Raw genomic sequence first — 22,326 nt, 5'->3', positions numbered from 1 at the left:
TACATCCTAATTCAAATTGTTAAAGTCTCCAATACACATGTAGGCCAGACCAGGTAAGGACAGCAGACTTCTTTCCCTCAAGGGCATTAGTGAACCAGATGTGTTTTTACAACAATCAGCAATGGTTTCACAGTCATCATCAGACTTTTAGTTCCAGATTTTTATTAAATTCAAATTTCACCATCTGCTGTGGTGGGATTCGAACCCCAGAGCATTACCCTGAGTCTCTGGAATACTAGTCAGTGACAATAGCACTATGCCTCCCCAGCCCCCTCATGCACTACTATTAAAAAAATTAAAGAGAACCTGCATTTATATAGCAATTCCATATCCTCAGGACATCCCAAAACATTCCATAATCAATTAATTATCTTTGAAGAATCATCACTGGTCTTACATAGGTAAATGCAACAATCAATTTATGTACATACTGCATGTGGGGAGATGATGGTGTAATGGTAATACCACTGGTGGTGATGTGATAATATCACAAGTAATCCTTTAATGCTTTGGGAATTCAGGTTCAAATCCCACCACAGCAGCTGGTGTAATTTAAAATTCAGTTAGTTATTGAAAGTTAGTCTCGGTAATGATGCAGCATGAAACTATCAATTGTCATAAAAACTCATCTGGTTCACTAATGTATTTTAGGAAGAAAATCTGCCATCCTTACCTGTCTGGCCTACATGTGACTTCAGATCCACAGCAATGTGGGTGACTCTTAACTGTCCTCTGAAATAGCCTAGCAAGCCCCCAGTTATACTGCTACAGATACTAGATGAACTGCAGCAATTGGCAATTAAGGATAGGCAACAAATGCTGGCCTTGCCAGCAATGCCCACATTCTAAGGAACAATAAGAAAAATACAGGCTGGTGGAATGGGCAGACAACTGACAGATGAAATTTAATGCTGAGAAGTGTGAAGTAATACATTTTGGTGGGAAGGCAACATAAAAAAGGATACAATTCTAAACGGGGTGCAGAGGAACCTGGGGGTGTATGTTGAAGGTGCCAATACAGGTTGAGAAAATGTTTAATAAGGCATATGGGATCCTGGGCTTTATAAATGAAGGCATAGAATACAAAAGCAAAGAGGCTGTGGTGAACCTTTCTAAAACACTGGTTCGACTACTGGAGCGTGTGTCCAATCCTGGACACCACACTTTAGGAAGGATGTGAAGGCACTAGAGAGGGTACAGAAAAGATTTACCAGAATGGTTCTGAGGATGAGAGACTTCAATTAAGAGGATAGATTGGAAAAGCTTTTTAGAGAAGATTGAAAGGAAATTTGATAGCAGTGTTCAAAATCATGAGGGGTCTGGAAAAAGTAGATAGGGAGAAACTGTTCCTATTGGCGAAAAGGTTGAGAACCAGAGGACACAGATTTAAGGTGAATGGCAAAAGAACCAAAAGGCCACATGAGGAAAAAATTTTCTTCTGTAGATAGTGGTTAGAATCTGCAATGCATGGCCTGAGAGGCGGAGAGGTGCTGGGGGAACATGGAAGAAGGACGTTGGATGGGGAAGGAAGGGGGGTTGAGGATGGAGGGGGCAGTGAAGAAAGGGGGGGTGAGAGATATGGGAGGAGGAGCAGGAGACATGGAAGGGAGGCCTGGGGGAAGAACAGGGTGAGAGGAAGTAGTGGGGAGGTGAGGGGGAAGGAAGCATGGGAAGGAGGGACACGGTGTGAGAAAGAGGAGGAGGGGGAAGGAAAGCAGAGAAGAGGATTGCATTATATCTCTTGGTTCCCAGAAGTTCAAAATAATCAGTGTTTCACACAGATGCAGGAGCTGACAACATTTTTTTCAGATATTACAGTGTGCTGCAGAATGCTACATTGTTACTGTAGTTGGGTACACTGACTGTAGCGCAGGAGTAAGTGATGTTGCATCCTGGATACTTACATATAGGTGTGCATTATCAATCTAATTCCTAACCCTTCTTGAATATTATAATAATATAACATCCCTCTTTCTTTAGAACAATTATATATCAATTTATTACACTTTAGGAAGGATGTGAAAGCATTGGAGGTGATGCAGAAAAGATTTACCAGAATGGTTCTTTTTGTCTAAACTAAAGAAGATTAACAATTGACTTTTGTAATTAAATTGAACACCTTAAGGTGTTTTCTTATTTTCTTATTTCAAAAACATTATTCATGGTATCACTTGGGTGATAGGAGGTTGTGCCTCCATCTCGTGGATTTGATATTCATTGCTCTCAATAATGAGTTGGCATGCTTTACTGGCAATGTTGTGCACGGTGCTTCTGATGTTGTAGGAGTTGCGCTTGCTGTTGCTGATGTTGTGTCGCTTGTTGTTGATGTTGCATCGCTTGTTGGTGATACTGTCTCACTTGTTAGTGCTATTGCTAGTGTTGTTGATGACCTTTTCTGCTTTTCCAGCTCAGGTGTAGCTTGGATATGGCCTCTGTTTCTTCTTGTTCGTTTCCAATTTTACTCGTGATGAAACAAGACTTTGGAGTCTCTGCTTCACCAATAACTTTTGCTGGATTTCAGGTTCTCAGGATTAGATCCTGTAAATGTATAGTTTGTCCACTCAACAATTCAGGCAAGGATTTGGCATGCTTGTTGAAGTGTTGACCTCCCTCTACCTGTGCATCAGTGAGTTGATGTGTTACACCCTCCAAGTGAGTAGAAGTAAGTATCTTGCTGGGCAAAGTTGTCTTGTTCTTTCTGCCAGTGAGTAGCTTGGCAGGCCATTGCATGTCAGCCTTGAGAAGTGTAGTTCAGAGTGACAATAAGGGAAGGTTTAGGTCTTCCTTTGTCTCTTGGCATTTCATGAGGGTTTGCTCCACTGTCTGGATGTATCTTTCAATAAACCCTGTCGTCTTGGGTAGATGGTGATGATGTTGAACCCATACTCTTCAGCATACTCCTTAAACTCTCTGGAGGTGACCTGACTTCCATTATCATATTATTCTTTCAGGAATCTCATGCTTAGCAAATAGAACTCTGAGGTGATTGTGTTAGCTCTCAGATCTTAAAATTTTTTACCTTTCTGATGAATGGGAACTTTGAGTAATAGTCTGCAACTATGAGATACCATTTTTGGTTGTAAGAGAATAAATCAGCTCTCACAGTATGCCATGGTCTGATGGTACTTCAGTAGCTATCAACAATTGCACCCCCCCCATCCCCAACAACACCTCCTGCTGTGTATTTCTATATTTCTGGCATACACTGTATATAGATACCGTTCTTTCAATGCTTTGTAGATGCCTATCTGGTACACAGCTGATCTGGTCTGAGTTTATGCTTCCCTATTCCCATTTTGGTCTTCATATATCTTCTGGAGAAGTTCTCTGTGCATCGTTTTGGATATGATGATTCTAGATCCGTCCAGCCAAACACCATTTTCTAGCGAGATGTTGTTTCTGATTGACCAATGCTGCCGCATTGCTGGCAGTGTTTGCTGTATCTTATATAGTCATCTCTGGATCACTGCATGAGACAGCATCTGTAAATCTTTGTTTTGACTGGTCTCATCTCTAATTTGACTCAATTCGGTGTTGTTAGGTTCACTGGATGACGGATCTTTACACCCAGATCTTTTATCTTGTGTTTCTCATGTGGTGACAACCGAGATAGAGCATCTGCTTTTTTTAAATTCATTCATGGGCATCACTGGCTAGGCCAGCACTTATTGCTCAACACTAATTGCCTTTGAGTAGGTGATGGTGAGCTGCCTTCTTGAACCATCGCAGTCCACGTGTTGTAGGAAAACCATAGTGCTGTTAGGAAGTGAGTTCCAGGATGTTTACCCAGCAATAGTGAAGGAACAGCGATATAGTTCCAAGTCAGGCCGATGTGTGATTTGGGGGTGAACTTGAAGGTGGTGGTGTTCCCATGCATCTGCTGACATTGGCCTTCTGGGTGGTAGAGGTCGTGGGTTTGGAAGGTGCTGTTTGAAGGAGCCTTGGTGAGTTGCTGCAGTGCATCTTGTAGATAGTATACACTGCTGCCACTGTGCATTGAAAGAATAAAACGTGCAAATGGAACCTAGTTCATCTCCAGAGGTGGTGGTGGGGGAGTGAATGTTTAAGGTGGTGAATGGGGTGCAAATCAAGTGGGCTGCTTTGTCCTGGATGCTATTTTTGGAGCTGCACTCATCCAGGCAAGTGTAGAGTATTCCATCACATTCCTGACTTGTGCCTTATAGATGGTGGACAGACTTTAGGGAATCAGGAGGTGAGTAAATTACTGCAGGATTCCTAGCCTCTGACCTGCTCTTGTTGCCACAGTATTTATATGGCTAGCACCATTTCTCTTCCTGGCTTGTATTTCAGAGTGAAATTGTAACTCTGAAGCTTCAAGAGTAACCTCTGCAGTCTTGCTGGTCCTCTGCACAGATTATTCTTGTGGAACTGCTCTAGCGGATGATCACTCTCCACTATAAACTGTCTTCCATAGAAATATATATGGAATTTCTTACATCCATATATGACATTCAAAAGCTCCCTTTCAATATTGACATATCAATATTAGCTGATATTAGAACTTTGGGTGTGATTGCTGTCAGCTTTCCTTCTTGTTCCAGGCCAGGAAAGAGGAGGGGAGAAGGGGGAGGGTTGGTTGGGGTGGAGGGAGGAAAGGTGAGGGAGGGAGTAGGAGGGAGAGAAAATGGAGGACAGAGGTAGCAGGGAGGAAGGGAATGGAAGAGGGAGGGGGAATGGAAGAGGGAGGAGGAGATGGGGGAGAAGGAGGTACGAGGGGGGAAGAGGAGGAATGAGGAGAGCATGGGGGAGAAAGGGAGAGGCTGGAGAGGGAGGGAGATCGGGTAGACTGGGGAGAGTTAGGGAGGAGATGGGCAGACTGGAGAAGGATGGACATGGAGGGGAGGAGGTAAGTGTGGGGAGAGGAGGAACGTGTGAAGATCTGGGGATGGCTGATTTCAGGTGAATTTTAAAAGTATTTCTTACCTATTTCGGGGAACAGTTTACTCTTTTTTACAAACCTTTTATTTTTGACTCCTGAGCATTGAATTTCAGGATAGAAATGAGAACTTTATGCACAATACCTACTTCGCACCTGCAGGACGCACCACCTAGCCGATCAGCCCCCCCCCCCCCCAAAAGCACCATCAGCTCTTCTCGCGAGAGTGACCGAAATAAATGCAGCAAGCCTGGGTTCCGGTGGCTTTGCGCAGGCGTAAATCAATCCTCAGGCAGCGGCGCTTCATGAATGTGTAGTCTTCAGTCGGCTGCGCTATAGTCAATGCAATGGGCTGTTTGAAGCGTCCGCGCAGCCCATATCCCACAGCTGCCGCTTCGGCGCCGCAACAAAGATTCAAGAGGGCAGGTGAGTGAGAAGCAGGTTTTTTAAAAAATATATATAAAAAAAATCATTGTTGTTGTTTGAGTGTGACAGCGTTGCTGGTGGAAGACTACGTACGGTGTTTGACAACTGATCATCATCATCGGAGACCGGTTCCTCTCCAGTGGAGGGGTGGGGGGGGGGGTGAAGTGAGAGCGGCGATGGGTGTGGGGGTGCTTTGTGAGATGGTGCCGTGGAGGGCAGCGCGAGCAGAGGCGGTTAAGGAGGGTAGGTGGGGGGTGAGCGCGAGCGGGAGGCGGGTGGGCGGTTAGCGAATAGCAAGGGCCGGGGGAGCGCGAGCCAGGAGAGAGAGAGAGAGAGAGAGGCAGTTGGGAGGTGTTAGCGCGAGCAGGTTGCAGGGGCTGCAGCAAAGCAACAGCGAAGGCGGCCCCGGGGTTAAGGGGGGTGGGGGGGGGGTGTGGTTTAGGGGAAATGTTGTAGGAGATGGAAGGGGAGTCCGAGCAAGTTCTCGGGATCTGCAGCTCGAGCAGATGCGGGGTGGGGAAGGTTAAGATGAAGAGAGGAGGCTGTCGGCAAACAGGCGGGTGGGATGGTTTCTTCCTGCATAAAATGCACACACACACACACAAAAAACCCTGAAAATCTGTCAGTTTGCACTCTTGCTCCGCAATCCTTTTAGCCCCCGAGTGTTTTCGTGTCCATCGCAGACTTATTGTTTCATCTGATGTAAGTGTGTGTGTGTGTGTGTATATATGTGTAAGCGGATCCGTCTCCAGCTGCATCGAAAGGGAGCTGTCCAGAATTAATAACAATTATGAACCTGGATGCCTCTCACTAATGTTGCCGGTTTGCAAGTCCGGACCCATCAGGAGAGAAACTGTAAATACGTTTCCTTTCATTGAATATTTTCCTCCTGAACGCTGTCGTCATGTGAGAGACCAGATGCAAAGTTTAATAGGTTTCCTCCTCCGGTTGAATGTCAAAAAAATTATAGAGACGTGAATTCCACCCTCCCATCGTAAAATATACGGCCTTTTTTTTTTGTAGAGGTGTTTGACATGAAACGTCATTTTTTTTTTTGGTTTTTCTTTCGAGACATTTGATACTGTGCAAAATGCAATTTCTGGCTTCGCAAACGCATTTTTACATCCACATGTAACTGCATATCGGAAGATCGAAATGGTGTCATTGCTAAATGAGGTTACTGCCCTTTCCATCATTTACATTCTTGCGATTTTTTTTTTCCCCCCTTGAGGTCAATATTGACTTCGACTTGATCGATAGGTGAAAGGCGGTGATTTCAACGAAGCGTTTCTGAATCATTTTGTAAATGTATTTTTTATGACTTTAAGGAGCGATCGAGACCTTTAGACATGCGGGGGGAGGGGTTGGAGGGGGTGGGGGGTGGGAGACAGGGACGGTGGTGCGGATTGGTGTTTATTTTTTTTTAAAAGCGTTTCACGTATTTTAATTTCTTTCCGTTCCACCGTCGCATTTATTTCACCACTTTGTTAATAGACGTGCTGGGTTTGTTAGTGGATCTGACTTCGGCTGAGTCGTTTCTTTTATTCTCTAGGGTTTTCACGCATGTTTACCTCGAGGAATACGCTTCCCTTTTCTCAAATTTATTTTAATGCCGCTGTTGAGTGAAAATCCATGTTCTTCGTTAATCTAGCGATTTGACCATTTTAAGAACAAAAATTAGTGAAGTATTCAAATCATAAAACTTGCATCTTTAGAAATTGTTACTTCGCAGCATTTTCTGTTCATGCCAGCGTTTTCTGTTAATGCCATCTTTAGCCCAAAGCTTATTAAATTGCTATGTCGGTAACGGTAAGTTGGCCTGTGCATGGAAGAGAAGTTAGTTGGAAGATTTGGACCCAACGGCTTTAATTTGTTTAACGGACAAGTTGGCTTCAAAATAGATGGCAAGTTGAAGAACGTATCAACATTAAAATAATTTAATACAATTATATTTAAATAACCATTCTCTCTACATCTTGTATTAAAAATGCCCAAGAAAATTCGTTTTGTAAATATTGCGTGGCATAAACTTTTTATGTGATTTTTAAATAAACTACTGAAGGATTAGGTTCTGTTTATCCCTCAGTCGTTTGCACAGAGGTGTTTTGGAAGCAGTGGGAAGTGCCTTCTACAGGCAAGTGGTTAGAATAGGCACACATTCAGTGCCATTGTTCAGATTGCAAGAGGTGCTTTATAGTACACCTGTTGTTTCTTAATTTTAAATATTGAGATTTTGTAAGCTGATTCCTTTATATAAATTTTTGTGACTGAAAAACAAATCTTCCAGAGAATATTGCAACAGTGTATTAGGGAATAAAGACATTGCAGTAATCTTTTAACCACTGATTTTAATGTTGCCTTTAACTTATTTAGGTTTATTTTCACTTTGAGACTGAATTATTTATTTTAAACAGACATCTGGGACTGAGTGAAATGCTATAATTTCTGGGTTTGTTTCACAAATGCAAACCACATATACTATTTGCTTTTCAATTGCAAAATAACTCATGGTGATAGTCCATGAATTCAGTAGTGAATACATCAGAGTTATCCGTCTTCACTTAATGTAGTTTAGGCTTAACTTACTTTGACCAATAAGGATGCAGTTTTAATCATACAGGCATCTGCAAACCCCTCAGCTGAATTCCTTTAGACAAAATCATTTCATTATTTCAGATTTAAATATTTTAAAATGCTCATGAATTTAAATAATTTAAAATAATTGTTTAAATTATTTAATTAATTAACAGCAATATGCAATGTATATAACCATAAAGTATTTGTTTTATGTCTCAGTCTTTGTGTTCTACCCTTGCTTCAAAGCAGTGTTCAGTTGTTCAACCCTGAGCATTAACTGGTTGGCTAGAATGTTAGCATGTCATTGAAAATGCATCTATGTTGGGCAAGCTCACATGGTACAAGCATTGTATGTATGGGCAGAAATAATTGGTTTTGCCCCCACCCCACTTCCTGCTTGTTGCCTAAGATGTGAAGTGTTACATAAGGTGGGGGAGAGCCGAGTGCTTTGGAGTTTTTTTGGTGTGATGTGGCAAAAATGAAGCTCAAAGTTTGACAGATTTACGAACAAAAGGGATCACCAATGTATTTGAATGTTTTGAGAAGTCTAGATTTCCCCTTGCATTTGTTCTAAGAAAGTTTGTTTCATACAGTACAGTTTTTGGGGAAGCAGGGAGCAACAGTTTAATTTTTTTCATAAATCAGGTTTTTCAACCTTCCTCTCTATATAAAATATGTTTTTTTATAACTTAGTGTAGTCTTGACTTAAGAGTCTCCTTTAAGTATTGAGTTCAAATTCTCATGGATTTTCATATTTAATTTTATTAACATAATGAATGAAAATCTAGAGAAGCAGCTCAGTGTAAACTCCTTACTAAAATGAACCCCTCCACTCTGCTCATAGATTTCATACCTATTATATAACAACGTTGAATGCAACCCATGTTTGAATAATACTGTGACTGCATGCAGTGGGAAGGGGGAAAGGAAGGTGGCGGGGTGGTGGTGGAATGCAGATGTGGTTGGATGATGTCACTTTGTTAATTATCTGTTCTGAAGTTTGCTGTGCAGTTGTTGATTTGTCCAGCACTGCTCTGTAGTAACTCTATGGTGTAGGTGCTCTTCTAATGTCTGGCATAAATTTAATTTTGTTCACAATATATAAATAATATGACAGAACAAATATTGTTTAGTTTTGGGCATTACAAAGAAAAAGCTTAAAACAAACTTCTGGAATTTAGCACTGAAAAGTTTATACTTTAGGTCTTTTATCTTGTCCAGTATAAGAAAAGAAATGTTAGTGGTTTGTGTTAGCAAATTGTGCTATTTTATAATGTGCTTTGTAACCCAGTCTATAACATAGGCACCAAAATTTGATTGGCAATTTTCTAAAGAACAGATGTTGTGAAGCTTTTTGGTACTTAATAGTATAGATAACCTGCATATAGTATTAAAATAATTCCCATTCTTAGTAACTTGTTTATTTTAGTCTGCAGTGATTTTGTTTTGAAAGCTAGCCATTCAATGTATTTCATAGATATTGGTTGTTCTTTGCCATTGAAGGTTGGAAGCATTATTTATCTCCAGTACTTGGTTACTTGTTATGGTGCTGTGGATATGAGACCATTAAATATAAAATTATGCCATATACATGTGGCTTTGTGATTTGAGTGAGCATGTTTCCTTATTCACCCATAGTCAAAATTTCAACTGCAATCGTCAGACATTCTATTCTTACGTTTTACAGGTACACAAGTTCAGGTTTATCAAGTGATTAAGTGATTATAAAAAAAAGTTTCATTGTAAAAGGATACAGCCGTGCTAATCTTGGCATCCCATTCAAACCAGAGGTGAACTTCAGACCTCGTCCTATTTTTCATTGAGGGCTACAATTGTGGTCTTTAACCTTATTGGTGACATTGGTGAGTTTTACCTCACCACCCCCACCACGGAAACTTTTATCTATTTGATTGTCGCCTTTACTTTGTCACCTTTTACTCTCAATTTCTTTCATATTCTTGTTGGTATCCCATTACTCACTCTCCATGAACTGCACCTTGTCCAAAATTCAGCTGTCCATATCGTCTCCCATATCCCACACCACTATTCTGCTCATCCATTTTCCCTGTCCTTGATCTTGCCTTCCAAGTTATTTTGCCCTAGTTCTGCAACCTCCTTCAGCCTTTTATCCCCTGCATAACCTCCAGCTACTATGTCTTCCCATCCCTTCATCTCACCATTGGTGGCAGACCTTCAGCTGTCTTTGCATGTTGTCTGTTCCCTTATCCGTTGCAAAATGCTTTGCAAGTTTTCTCTGCTAAAGGTGTTACACTATAGTAAGGATATCTAGACTTTTAGTGAGGATGCAGAGGAGAGTTACTAGAGTGTTACTTAGGATAAAAGTTTGGAATTACGTGGGAGAGATTTAGCTGAACTGGAGTTGTTCTCCTTGGACAGGAAAGGTTAGGTGGAGATTTGACAGATGTTAACAATTGTGAAGGGTCTTGATAGAGTAAATAAAAATAAACTATTTCTTGGATGTAGTTAGCTAAATAACTACAGGTGATGTGAAGGGGATAAATATTATGCAGGGTCTGGAATGCAGAAGCAGAATCAAAAGAAAGTTTAAAATGGGCATTGGATAAATACCTGCAGGGTTATGGAGAAAGAGCAGGGGAGTGGGATTAATTGGCTAGCTCTTTGGCACAGGCACGATAGCCTGAATGGCTGCCTTCCGTGCTGTATCATTCTGATTCTAGATGCCAGTGGGTTACGTTGCTGTGTTCCAAGCAATTTAAAGCATGCTGTTCAGGTGTATGGGGATTTACCAGTATCTAGATTGGGCAGTTAGGCTGAAAATGGCAAGAGACATTCAGTACAGGGCAAGGATTTGGCAATATTGGTGGGCAGTATGTTGAAACTCTTCAACAGTGGTAAATAATGCAAATAGGATGAATGGGGTATGATACTGAATCTTTAAAGGGTGTCAGTTATCTCTATATGGGGTGGTGTGCTTGTTGATGGCTGCCATATTACAAAAAGAATGTAAGAATGTCATGGCACTGGAAAGCGTACAGCTTAGGACTCTGTCTGTCTTGATAATTGGCATCTGGTGCCTGGGTAACAAAGAAAATCTATAGGAGCTGAGTTTATGTATATAGAGAAGACTGAGGCCATCTTACTGGGCTATTTCAGGATCCTGAAGGATACCAACAGTTTGAAACCGGAGAAACTCTTAAACTTGTCCCCAAGAACAACAACAAAGTGGGGCATGATGTTAGAAAAACTGGGTTCGGGGAGTCAATTAACTCTTTATTCCCGTTTGCCAAATTCTAAAGTGATTCGACATGATAACCCTTATTGGTGACGACACTGATCATCGGTATATTTTATTCAGTGCAAGTAAAACTTGGCACGTGCTGTTGCCTGAACAGCAATATTAAAGCCCAACAGTATCACCATTATACTCTAGGTAGGAGCCTGATCTCTATGTAATCACTCTGGCTGTATCAATGAGTGGTATGGTCTGGCTCTCTATCTGTCTGCTTGAAGATTTGAAGCATCCTTTGCCAAACAACTTTTTTTAAAACACTTTTATCAATTTGGAAACATTTCAATGTTAGGGCTGGAATCTCTGCTTCAGGGAGGTTCTTATCTGTTAAATTCTCACACTTGACATGGTTTCTTAAATATTTTTGTCAGTGAAGACCCTAACCTCAAATACCCCACCAAGTCACCTCTCAAATGCTTTTATCCAGGGTGCATTACGTAGCAGCATTAAAATATAGTTTGGTATAACAATGAAATGAAATAAGTATACAGGCAGTTATGGTATCCGAGTTAGTTCTTGTTAACTAGCAAGAAAACCCGAAGTAGAGATTTCCCAGGATTCTTGCAATAGGATAACGTCAAGAAAAAGGAAAATGGATGAACAGGGTGGTGAGTGTTTGAACTGTCAAGGGAGGTGATTTAAGTTAACTAGCATAAATAATTAGAGTCCTGTTGGTATTTGGGGTGAAAATTGATTTGAGGGGTATAGTTTGTGAACTGTGCATTATGTTTGTGAATCCTGTGGCTGGCCAAATGCACTAAAAGTGCTTTTTCAGTCTTGTACATTCCTTGATTGTAACAGTCTAAGTTTTTGCATTGTAAACATTGATAATTTAAAAGCAAAATACTGCAGATGCTGGAAACCTGAAACAAAAACAGAAAATGCTAGAAAAACTCAGTAGGTCTAACAGCATCTGTGGAGAGAAAGACAGAGTTAATGTTTCAAGTCCATATGACTCTTCTTAAGAGCTAAAGAGAAGTAAAAATGTGATGACATTTATACTGTTTAAGAGAGGGGTGGAGTAGGTGAAGCTGGATAGAAGGCCAGCGATAGGTGGAAGCAAAGGAGAGATTGCCAAAGATGTCATGAACAAAAGGACAAAGGGGTGTTAATGGTAGTGGTACTGGCTAAAGGAGGTGCTGATGGTGGTATTAAGGTCAGAAAGCAAAATGGGGTAATAGCAGGACATGGGTAAGCACCCTGGAAAGAACAACATGAACAAGTGACAGATGGTCCAGGTGGGGTGGGGGGAGGTGGTGGGGGAAAATGATCAAAAATAGGATAAAAGGTGGGAATAAAACAATGAATAAAAATGGAAACAAATAAAAATAAGTGGATAAAAAATTTAAAATAAAAATGAATATTGAAAAAGGGGGTGAGGATGGAAGAGAGAGTTCATGGTCTGAAGTTGTTGAATTCAAAATCAAGTCCAGGAGGCTGTAAAGTGCCTAATCGGAAGATGAGGTACTGTTTGTCCAGTTTGCATTGGGCTTCACTGGAACATTACAGCAGGCCAAGGACGGACATATGGGCATGACAGCAGGACGGTGTGTTGAAATGGCTAGCGACAGGAAGATCTTGGTCATGCTTACGGACAGACCGAAGGGTCTGCATTTGGTGTCTCCAATGTAGAGGGGACTGCATTGGGAGCAGCGAATGCAGTAGACCAAATTGAAGGAGGTGCAAGTGAAGCGCTGCTTCACATGAAAGGAGTATTTGGGCCCTTGGACGGTGAGGAGGGAGGAGATAAAGGGGCAGGTGTTGCACCTTCTGCGATTGCATGGGAAGGTGCCGTGGGAAGGGGATGAGGTGTTGGGGGTGATGGAGTAGTGGACCAGGCTGTTCTGGAGGGAACAGTGCCTATGGAATGCCGACGGGGGGGTGAAGGGAAGATGTGTTTGTTGGTGGCATCATGCTGGAGTTGGCAGAAATGGCGGAAGATGATCCTTTGAATACAGAGGCTGGTGGGGTGATAAGTGAGGACAAGGGGGACCCTAACATGGTTCTGGGAGGGAGAGAAAAGTGTGAGAGCAGAGGCACGGGAGGGCCCTGTCAACCACAGTGGGTGGGAAACCTCGGTTAAGGAAGAAGGAAGACGTCAGAAGCACCGTTTTAAAAAGTGGCATCATCGGAATAGATGTGACAGGGGCGAAAGTACTGAGAAATGAGATGGCTTCCTTGCAGGAAGTACGGTGTAAGGATCTGTAGTCGAGGTAGCTGTGGGAGTCAGTGGGCTTGTAATGAATAAAATTGATATTGATAATTTAAAGATGTTTATATGGAGTATTTTCTCAAACATGTTTCAAAAATGTTCCAGCACAATGCACAGGTAGCAGTGCTTGTTCACTTTTAAAATTAGTATGTAAAACTATTTCTCCCTTGGAATTGAATTATGGATATACTGCAATATTTAAATTGGCTTGCTTATGTGAAGAATGTTAAAATTATAGTTAAAACCTGAATACTAATTTTGCACAGGATAGAGCAAAAGAAGCCATCCAATCGTATCAAAGCTGTGATTGTCTATTGTTAAAATTTTAGAATTACTGGTAGATTCAGAGGATTAATTTTAATTATGTCCTTGTACTACTGAATCTAAATATTAATGCAGGTGTAACTCACTTTTTGTATTAAATTGGTAATGAAGTCAATCTTTATGCACACCATAATGAGGAATTCCAGGTCTGAAGAGTGTAGAAGTTCTTTGAGCTCTTGTGTTGCCATCAAACATTCCCAAATTGCATGAAGTACAAATTGGGTACCTTAGACTTAAGCTACATTGTTGGAACATTGTGTTCAAATTGGGAACTTTCTCTGTAGCAGTTCTACTGTGTTATTGCATTCCTTCCTAAACCTCACTGTCTCTCCACCATGTTCTCCTACTTTAAGACCATCATTATAAACCATCTCTTTAATCAAGCTTTTAGTCGCTCCACCTTTGGCTCAACACTGATTTTGTGTCTGATTATACGACTGTAAATCACCTTGGGTTGCTTTTCTGCATTTATTGCACTATCTCAAAGCAAGCTGTCTTTTCCATAATCCAGGCATTTTTGGAGATTACCATGGATCTACCCACACTAGAGGTGGAATTAAGACTGCCTAAGTATATATATTTGTCAAATAACTTGCAACAGTTATGGAGACATTCTGGGTTGGGTTAAGCCTATGTTTTGAAACTGAAAAGTTTAGTTTCTGTTTGAAAACACGTGATTTAGAATGTTTTTATCGTGACCCAAATGTTATTTAACAATGAACAGGATGCTGGATCCAATAAGAATAATTGAGAAGGGATGGTATGGATGGGAGATTGGGGAGGTGGGGGAAGGGAGTTTACAATCTGATAAGTAAAGTAGAACATTCTGATTGGCTATACAGCAGTCAGTAAATACCAATATGGCGTTTTGAGTTGAAAAGCTAAATTGGAATTAGTAATTTGAAAAGAACACTGAATCTTTTAGGAACCCGAACATTATTTTTAACAAAAATTAACATTGTAGAAATGAGCTGAAAATTCGAGCTTGATGTAATAAATAATGCTTTGTAAAGTAACAGTAAAATTGGTTTGTCCTGAGGCGAGTATGAATCGCTGTCTTGAATGATCTATCAAGTTTAATGCTGGAAAAGAAGACTTTGTGTTAAAGCATTGAGACACTCACTTTGTCCTTTAATTAGCTATGTCCTTTATTCCAATGTTGAACCTGCTGGATCACTCACAACAGCCTTTAATAGAAACTGGTGCCTCCAGTCATAAAAGTGCTCAATCTTTGGCAGTGCACTGACTGAATCTTTTAATTAAGCTTTTTAAAAAGCATTTATTTCTAATTTCACTAAAAGGAAGCAGTCTTTGTTTCAGAAAAAGTTATGATCCTTTCAGGCAGGATAAAGTTAGACTGCAAAGTAAGGAAATAGAAAATGTAGCAGCGCAGAAAATGTAGCAGTGCTTCCAATTTGAATTGAAGACCTTTGACAATCCATTCTTTGGCTACTATCTCAGGCTGAACCAGACTGACAACTTTGGTGTCCTGTTTGACCCTGAGCTGAGCTTCTGACCCCATAACCTCTCCACCACAAAGACTGTCTACTTCCACCTCTGGCAATATTAGTCTCTGACCATCTGCTGCTAAAACCCTCATCCATGCTTTTGTTACCTCAACACATGACTGTTCTAATATTCTCCTGGCCCACCTTTCACCCTCCATAAACTTGAGCTCATCCGAAATTCTTTTGCCTATATCCTAACTCAGACCAAGTCTGGTTCACTCATCAGCCCGTGGTCAATGGCTCCTAACCCACCAATGCTTCAATTTTTAGATTCCCATTCTTATGTTCAAAAAAACTTCCCTTACCTCTCCCTATCTCTACCTTCGGTTGTGCAGCCCCTTATGTTCCTCTGTCTCTGTCCTCTTGTGCATCCTCCACCATGGGTGGCTCAGCCTTCAGCTGTCCAAACCCTAAACTTTGGAATTTCCTCCCGAACATCGACACCTCACCATCTCTCCCTCTCTCTCCTTTTTGCTCTCCCTCGCTCTCCTTTTTGCTCTCCCTCGCTTTCTCCTTTTTGCTCTCCCTCGCTCTTTCTCCTTTTTGCTCTCCCTCGCTCTTTCTCCTTTTTGCTCTCCCTCGCTCTTTCTCCTTTTTGCTCTCCCTCGCTCTTTCTCCTTTTTGCTCTCCCTCGCTCTTTCTCCTTTTTGCTCTCCCTCGCTCTTTCTCCTTTTTGCTCTCCCTCGCTCTTTCTCCTTTTTGCTCTCCCTCGCTCTTTCTCCTTTTTGCTCTCCCTCGCTCTTTCTCCTTTTTGCTCTCCCTCGCTCTTTCTCCTTTTTGCTCTCCCTCGCTCTTTCTCCTCTTTGCTCGCTCTCTCTTCGCTCTCTCTCTCTCTTTGCGCTCTTTCTTTGCGCTCTCTCTCTGCGCTCTTTCTTTGCGCTCTCTCTCTCTGCGCTCTCTCTGCGCTCTCTGTCTCTGCGCTCTCTGTCTCTGCGCTCTCTGTCTCTACGCTCTCTGTCTCTGCGCTCTCTGTCTCTGCGCTCTCTCTCTTTGCGCTCTCTCTCTTTGCGCTCTCTCTCTCTCGGTGCTCTCTCTCTCTCGGTGCTCTCTCTCTCTCGGTGCTCTCTCTCTCTCGGTGCTCTCTCTCTCTCTGTGCTCTCTCTCCTCGGTGCGCTCTCTCTCTCTCTCCTCGGTGCGCTCTCTCTCTCTCCTCGGTGCGCTCTCTCTCTCTCTCCTCAGTGCGCTCTCGCTCTCTCTCTCTCTCCTCGGTGCGCTCTCGCTCTCTCTCTCTCCTCAGTGCGCTCTCGCTCTCTCTCTCCTCGGTGCGCTCTCGCTCTCTCTCTCCTCGGTGCGCTCTCGCTCTCTCTCTCCTCGGTGCGCTCTCTCTCTCTCCTCGGTGCGCTCTCTCTCTCCTCGGTGCGCTCTCTCTCTCTCTCTCTCTCTCCTCGGTGCGCTCTCTCTCCTCGGTGCGCTCTCTCTCTCTCTCCTCGGTGCGCTCTCTCTCTCTCTCTGTCTCCTCGGTGCGCTCTCTCTCTCTCTCTGTCTCCTCGGTGCGCTCTCTCTCTCTCTCTCTCCTCGGTGCGCTCTCTCTCTCTCCCTCCTCGGTGCGCTCTCTCTCTCTCTCCTCGGTGCGCTCTCTCTCTCTCCTCGGTGCGCTCTCTCTCTCTCTCCTCGGTGCGCTCTCTCTCTCTCTCCTCGGTGCGCTCTCTCTCTCTCTCCTCGGTGCGCTCTCTCTCTCTCTCCTCGGTGCGCTCTCTCTCTCTCTCCTCGGTGCGCTCTCTCTCTCTCTCCTCGGTGCGCTCTCTCTCTCTCTCCTCGGTGCGCTCTCTCTCTCTCTCCTCGGTGCGCTCTCTCTCTCTCTCCTCGGTGCGCTCTCTCTCTCTCTCCTCGGTGCGCTCTCTCTCTCCTCGGTGCGCTCTCTCTCTCTCTCCTCGGTGCGCTCTCTCTCTCTCTCCTCGGTGTGCTCTCTCTCTCTCTCCTCGGTGCTCTCTCTCTCTCTCCTCGGTGCGCTCTCTCTCCCTCTCTGCGCTCTCTCTCTCTGCGCTCTCTCTCTCTGCGCTCTCTCTCTGCGCTCTCTCTCTGCGCTCTCTCTCTGCGCGCTCTCTCTCTGCGCTCTCTCTCTCTGCGCTCTCTCTCTCTGCGCTCTCTCTCTCTGCGCTCTCTCTCTCTGCGCTCTCTCTCTCTGCGCTCTCTCTCTCTGCGCTCTCTCTCTCTCTCTGCGCTCTCTCTCTCTCTCTGCGCTCTCTCTCTCTCTCTGCGCTCTCTCTGTGCTCTCTCTGCGCTCTCTCTCTGCGCTCTCTCTCTCTCTGCGCTCTCTCTCTCTCTGCGCTCTCTCTCTCTCTGCGCTCTCTCTCTCTCTGCGCTCTCTGTCTCTTTGCGCTCTCTCTCTCTTTGCGCTCTCTCTCTCTCTGCGCTCTCTCTCTGCGCTCTCTCTCGCGCTCTCTTTTTGCGCTCTCTCTCTTTTTGCGCTCTCTCTCTTTTTGCGCTCTCTCTCTCTTTGCGCTCTCTCTCTTTGCGCTCTCTCTCTCTTTGCGCTCTCTCTGCGCTCTCTCTCTCTTTGCGCTCTCTCTCTCTCTCTGCGCTCTCTCTCTCTCTCTGCGCTCTCTCTGTGCTCTCTCTGCGCTCTCTCTCTCTGCGCTCTCTCTCTCTCTGCGCTCTCTCTCTGCGCTCTCTCTCTCTCTGCGCTCTCTCTCTCTCTCTGCGCTCTCTCTCTCTCTGCGCTCTCTGTCTCTTTGCGCTCTCTCTCTCTTTGCGCTCTCTCTCTCTTTGCGCTCTCTCTCTGCGCTCTCTCTCGCGCTCTCTTTTTGCGCTCTCTCTCTTTTTGCGCTCTCTCTCTTTTTGCGCTCTCTCTCTCTTTGCGCTCTCTCTCTTTGCGCTCTCTCTCTTTGCGCTCTCTCTCTCTTTGCGCTCTCTCTGCGCTCTCTCTCTCTTTGCGCTCTCTCTCTTTGTGCTCTCTCTCTGCGCTCTCTCTCTGCGCTCTCTCTCTCTCTGCGCTCTCTCTTTGCGCTCCCTCTCTTTGCGCTGCCTCTCTCTTTGCGCTGCCTCTCTCTTTGCGCTGCCTCTCTCTTTGCGCTCGCTCTCTTTTTCTCTTTGCGCTCGCTCTCTCTTTCTCTTTGCGCTCGCTCTCTTTCTCTTTGCGCTCGCTCTCTCTCTCTTTGCGCTCGCTCTCTCTCTCTTTGCGCTCGCTCTCTCTCTCTTTGCGCTCGCTCTCTCTCTCTTTGCGCTCGCTCTCTCTCTGCGCTCGCTCTCTCTCTCTCTGCGCTCGCTCTCTGCGCTCGCTCTCTGCGCTCGCTCTCTGCGCTCGCTCTCTGCGCTCGCTCTCTCTGCGCTCGCTCTCTCTCTCTCTCTGCGCTCGCTCTCTCTCTCTCTGCGCTCGCTCTCTCTCTCTTTGCGCTCGCTCTCTCTCTGCGCTCGCTCTCTCTCTTTGCGCTCGCTCTCTCTCTCTTTGCGCTCGCTCTCTCTCTCTCTTTGCGCTCGCTCTCTCTCTCTTTGCGCTCGCTCTCTCTCTGCGCTCGCTCTCTCTTTGCGCTCGCTCTCTCTCTCTTTGCGCTCGCTCTCTCTCTCTTTGCGCTCGCTCTCTCTCTCTTTGCGCTCGCTCTCTCTCTCTTTGCGCTCGCTCTCTCTCTCTTTGCGCTCGCTCTCTCTCTCTTTGCGCTCGCTCTCTCTCTCTTTGCGCTCGCTCTCTCTCTCTTTGCGCTCGCTCTCTCTCTCTTTGCGCTCGCTCTCTCTCTTTGCGCTCGCTCTCTCTCTCTTTGCGCTCGCTCTCTCTCTCTTTGCGCTCGCTCTCTCTCTTTGCGCTCGCTCTCTCTCTCTTTGCGCTCGCTCTCTCTCTCTTTGCGCTCGCTCTCTCCCTCTTTGCGCTCGCTCTCTCCCTCTTTGCGCTCGCTCTCTCTCTCTTTGCGCTCGCTCTCTCTCTCTTTGCGCTCGCTCTCTCTCTTTGCGCTCGCTCTCTCTCTCTTTGCTCTCGCTCTCTCTCTCTTTGCTCTCGCTCTCTCTCTGCGCTCGCTCTCTCTCTCTTTGCGCTCGCTCTCTCTCTCTTTGCGCTCGCTCTCTCTCTCTTTGCGCTCGCTCGTTCTCTCTTTGCGCTCGCTCGCTCTCTCTTTGCGCTCGCTCGCTCTCTCTTTGCGCTCGCTCGCTCTCTCTTTGCGCTCGCTCGCTCTCTCTTTGCGCTCGCTCGCTCTCTCTTTGCGCTCGCTCGCTCTCTCTTTGCGCTCGCTCGCTCTCTCTGCGCTCGCTCGCTCTCTCTTTGCGCTCGCTCGCTCTCTCTTTGCGCTCGCTCTCTCTTTGCGCTCGCTCTCTCTTTGCGCTCGCTCTCTCTTTGCGCTCGCTCTCTCTCTGCGCTCTCTCTCTCTCTGCGCTCTCTCTCTCTCTGCGCTCTCTCTCTCTTTGCGCTCTCTCTCTCTTTGCGCTCTCTCTCTCTTTGCGCTCTCTCTCTCTTTGCGCTCTCTCTCTCTTTGCGCTCTCTCTCTGCGCTCTCTCTCTTGCGCTCTCTCTCTTTTTGCGCTCTCTCTCTCTCTGCGCTCTCTCTCTCTTTGCGCTCTCTCTCTCTTTGCGCTCTCTCTCTGCGCTCTCTCTCTCTCTGCGCTCTCTCTCTTTGCGCTCCTCTCTTTGCGCTCCCTCTCTTTGCGCTCCCTCTCTTTGCGCTGCCTCTCTCTTTGCGCTGCCTCTCTCTTTGCGCTGCCTCTCTCTTTGCGCTGCCTCTCTCTTTGCGCTGCCTCTCTCTTTGCGCTGCCTCTCTCTTTGCGCTGCCTCTCTCTTTGCGCTCGCTCTCTTTTCTCTTTGCGCTCGCTCTCTCTCTCTTTGCGCTCGCTCTCTCTCTCTTTGCGCTCGCTCTCTCTCTCTTGCGCTCGCTCTCTCTCTCTTTGCGCTCGCTCTCTCTCTCTTTGCGCTCGCTCTCTCTCTCTTTGCGCTCGCTCTCTCTCTCTTTGCGCTCGCTCTCTCTCTCTTTGCGCTCGCTCTCTCTCTCTTTGCGCTCGCTCTCTCTCTCTTTGCGCTCGCTCTCTCTCTCTTTGCGCTCGCTCTCTCTCTCTTTGCGCTCGCTCTTCTCTCTTTGCGCTCGCTCTCTCTCTCTTTGCGCTCGCTCTCTCTCTCTTTGCGCTCGCTCTCTCTCTCTTTGCGCTCGCTCTCTCTCTCTTTGCGCTCGCTCTCTCTCTCTTTGCGCTCGCTCTCTCTCTCTTTGCGCTCGCTCTCTCTCTCTTTGCGCTCGCTCTCTCTCTCTTTGCGCTCGCTCTCTCTTTGCGCTCGCTCTCTCTTGCGCTCGCTCTCTCTCTCTCTTTGCGCTCGCTCTCTCTCTCTCTTTGCGCTCTCTCTCTCTCTCTTTGCGCTCGCTCTCTCTCTTTGCGCTCGCTCTCTCTCTTTGCGCTCGCTCTCTCTCTTTGCGCTCGCTCTCTCTCTTTGCGCTCGCTCTCTCTCTTTGCGCTCGCTCTCTCTCTTTGCGCTCGCTCTCTCTCTTTGCGCTCGCTCTCTCTCTTTGCGCTCGCTCTCTCTCTCTTTGCGCTCGCTCTCTCTCTCTTTGCGCTCGCTCTCTCTCTGCGCTCGCTCTCTCTGCGCTCGCTCTCTCTCTGCGCTCGCTCTCTCTCTCTTTGCGCTCGCTCTCTCTCTCTTTGCGCTCGCTCTCTCTCTCTTTGCGCTCGCTCGCTCTCTCTTTGCGCTCCCTCTCTCTTTACGCTCCCTCTCTCTCTCTTTGCGCTCGCTCTCTCTCTCTTTGCGCTCGCTCTCTCTCTCTTTGCGCTCGCTCGCTCTCTCTTTGCGCTCGCTCTCTCTCTCTTTGCGCTCGCTCGCTCTCTCTTTGCGCTCGCTCGCTCTCTCTTTGCGCTCGCTCGCTCTCTCTGCGCTCGCTCGCTCTCTCTTTGCGCTCGCTCGCTCTCTCTTTGCGCTCGCTCGCTCTCTCTTTGCGCTCGCTCGCTCTCTCTTTGCGCTCGCTCGCTCTCTCTTTGCGCTCGCTCGCTCTCTCTTTGCGCTCGCTCGCTCTCTCTTTGCGCTCGCTCGCTCTCTCTTTGCGCTCGCTCGCTCTCTCTTTGCGCTCGCTCGCTCTCTCTTTGCGCTCGCTCGCTCTCTCTTTGCGCTCGCTCGCTCTCTCTTTGCGCTCGCTCGCTCTCTCTTTGCGCTCGCTCGCTCTCTCTTTGCGCTCGCTCGCTCTCTCTTTGCGCTCGCTCGCTCTCTCTTTGCGCTCGCTCGCTCTCTCTTTGCGCTCGCTCGCTCTCTCTTTGCGCTCGCTCGCTCTCTCTTTGCGCTCGCTCGCTCTCTCTTTGCGCTCGCTCGCTCTCTCTTTGCGCTCGCTCGCTCTCTCTTTGCGCTCGCTCGCTCTCTCTTTGCGCTCGCTCGCTCTCTCTTTGCGCTCGCTCGCTCTCTCTTTGCGCTCGCTCGCTCTCTCTTTGCGCTCGCTCGCCTCTCTCTTTGCGCTCGCTCGCTCTCTCTTTGCGCTCGCTCGCTCTCTCTTTGCGCTCGCTCGCTCTTTGCGCTCGCTCGCTCTTTGCGCTCGCTCGCTCTTTGCGCTCGCTCGCTCTCTCTTTGCGCTCGCTCTCTCTCTCTTTGCGCTCGCTCGCTCTCTCTTTGCGCTCGCTCGCTCTCTCTTTGCGCTCGCTCGCTCTCTCTTTGCGCTCGCTCGCTCTCTCTTTGCGCGCTCTCTCTCTTTGCGCTCTCTCTCTCTTTGCGCTCTCTCTCTCTCTGCGCTCTCTCTCTCTCTGCGCTCTCTCTCTCTCTGCGCTCTCTCTCTCTCTGCGCTCTCTCTCTCTCTGCGCTCTCTCTCTCTCTCTCTGCGCTCTCTCTCTCTCTGCGCTCTCTCTCTCTCTGCGCTCTCTCTCTCTCTGCGCTCTCTCTCTCTCTGCGCTCACTCTCTCTCAGCGCTCACTCTCTCTCTTAGCGTTCTTTATCACTCTTTTGCACTCTCTTTTTGTGCTCTCTTTGCGCTTGCACTCTCTTGCTCTCTCTCTCTTTTTGCGCTCTCGCTCTCCCTTTTTGCGCTCCCTCTCTGCGCTCTCTCACTCTGCGCTCTCTCACTCTCTCTGCGCTCTCTCTCTCCTCTCTGCGCTCTCTCTCTCCTCTCTGCGCTCTCTCTCTCCTCTCTGCGCTCTCTCTCTCTCTCTGCGCTCTCTCTCTCCTCTCTGCGCTCTCTCTCTCCTCTCTGCGCTCTCTCTCTCCTCTCTGCGCTCTCTCCTCTCTGCGCTCTCTC

At 46.3% G+C, this 22,326-nt stretch overlaps 2 protein-coding genes across 2 annotated transcripts in view; one reads left to right on the top strand and one right to left on the bottom strand.

The window, feature by feature from the left end:
* fam222aa (family with sequence similarity 222 member Aa) overlaps positions 1–22,326 on the top strand; it is a 359,807-nt gene that overhangs the window by 85,496 nt on the left and 251,985 nt on the right. The window lies entirely within an intron of this gene.
* The window catches only part of LOC144687230 (uncharacterized), a gene marked incomplete at its 5' end in the record, with an annotated part of 14,804 nt that continues 3,496 nt past the window's right edge, over positions 11,019–22,326 (bottom strand). The window contains 8 exon segments of the mRNA XM_078553045.1: positions 11,019–11,039; positions 16,023–16,269; positions 17,183–18,281; positions 20,440–20,788; positions 20,824–20,977; positions 20,979–21,542; positions 21,544–21,955; positions 22,147–22,303. Coding sequence (XP_078409171.1) covers positions 11,019–11,039; positions 16,023–16,269; positions 17,183–18,281; positions 20,440–20,788; positions 20,824–20,977; positions 20,979–21,542; positions 21,544–21,955; positions 22,147–22,303 — 3,003 coding nt within the window.

This window comes from Cetorhinus maximus, chromosome 12 (assembly GCF_964194155.1).
Source record: "Cetorhinus maximus chromosome 12, sCetMax3.hap1.1, whole genome shotgun sequence".
Taxonomy (NCBI): domain Eukaryota; kingdom Metazoa; phylum Chordata; class Chondrichthyes; order Lamniformes; family Cetorhinidae; genus Cetorhinus; species Cetorhinus maximus.
This window is presented reverse-complemented; position numbering and strand designations above follow the sequence as displayed.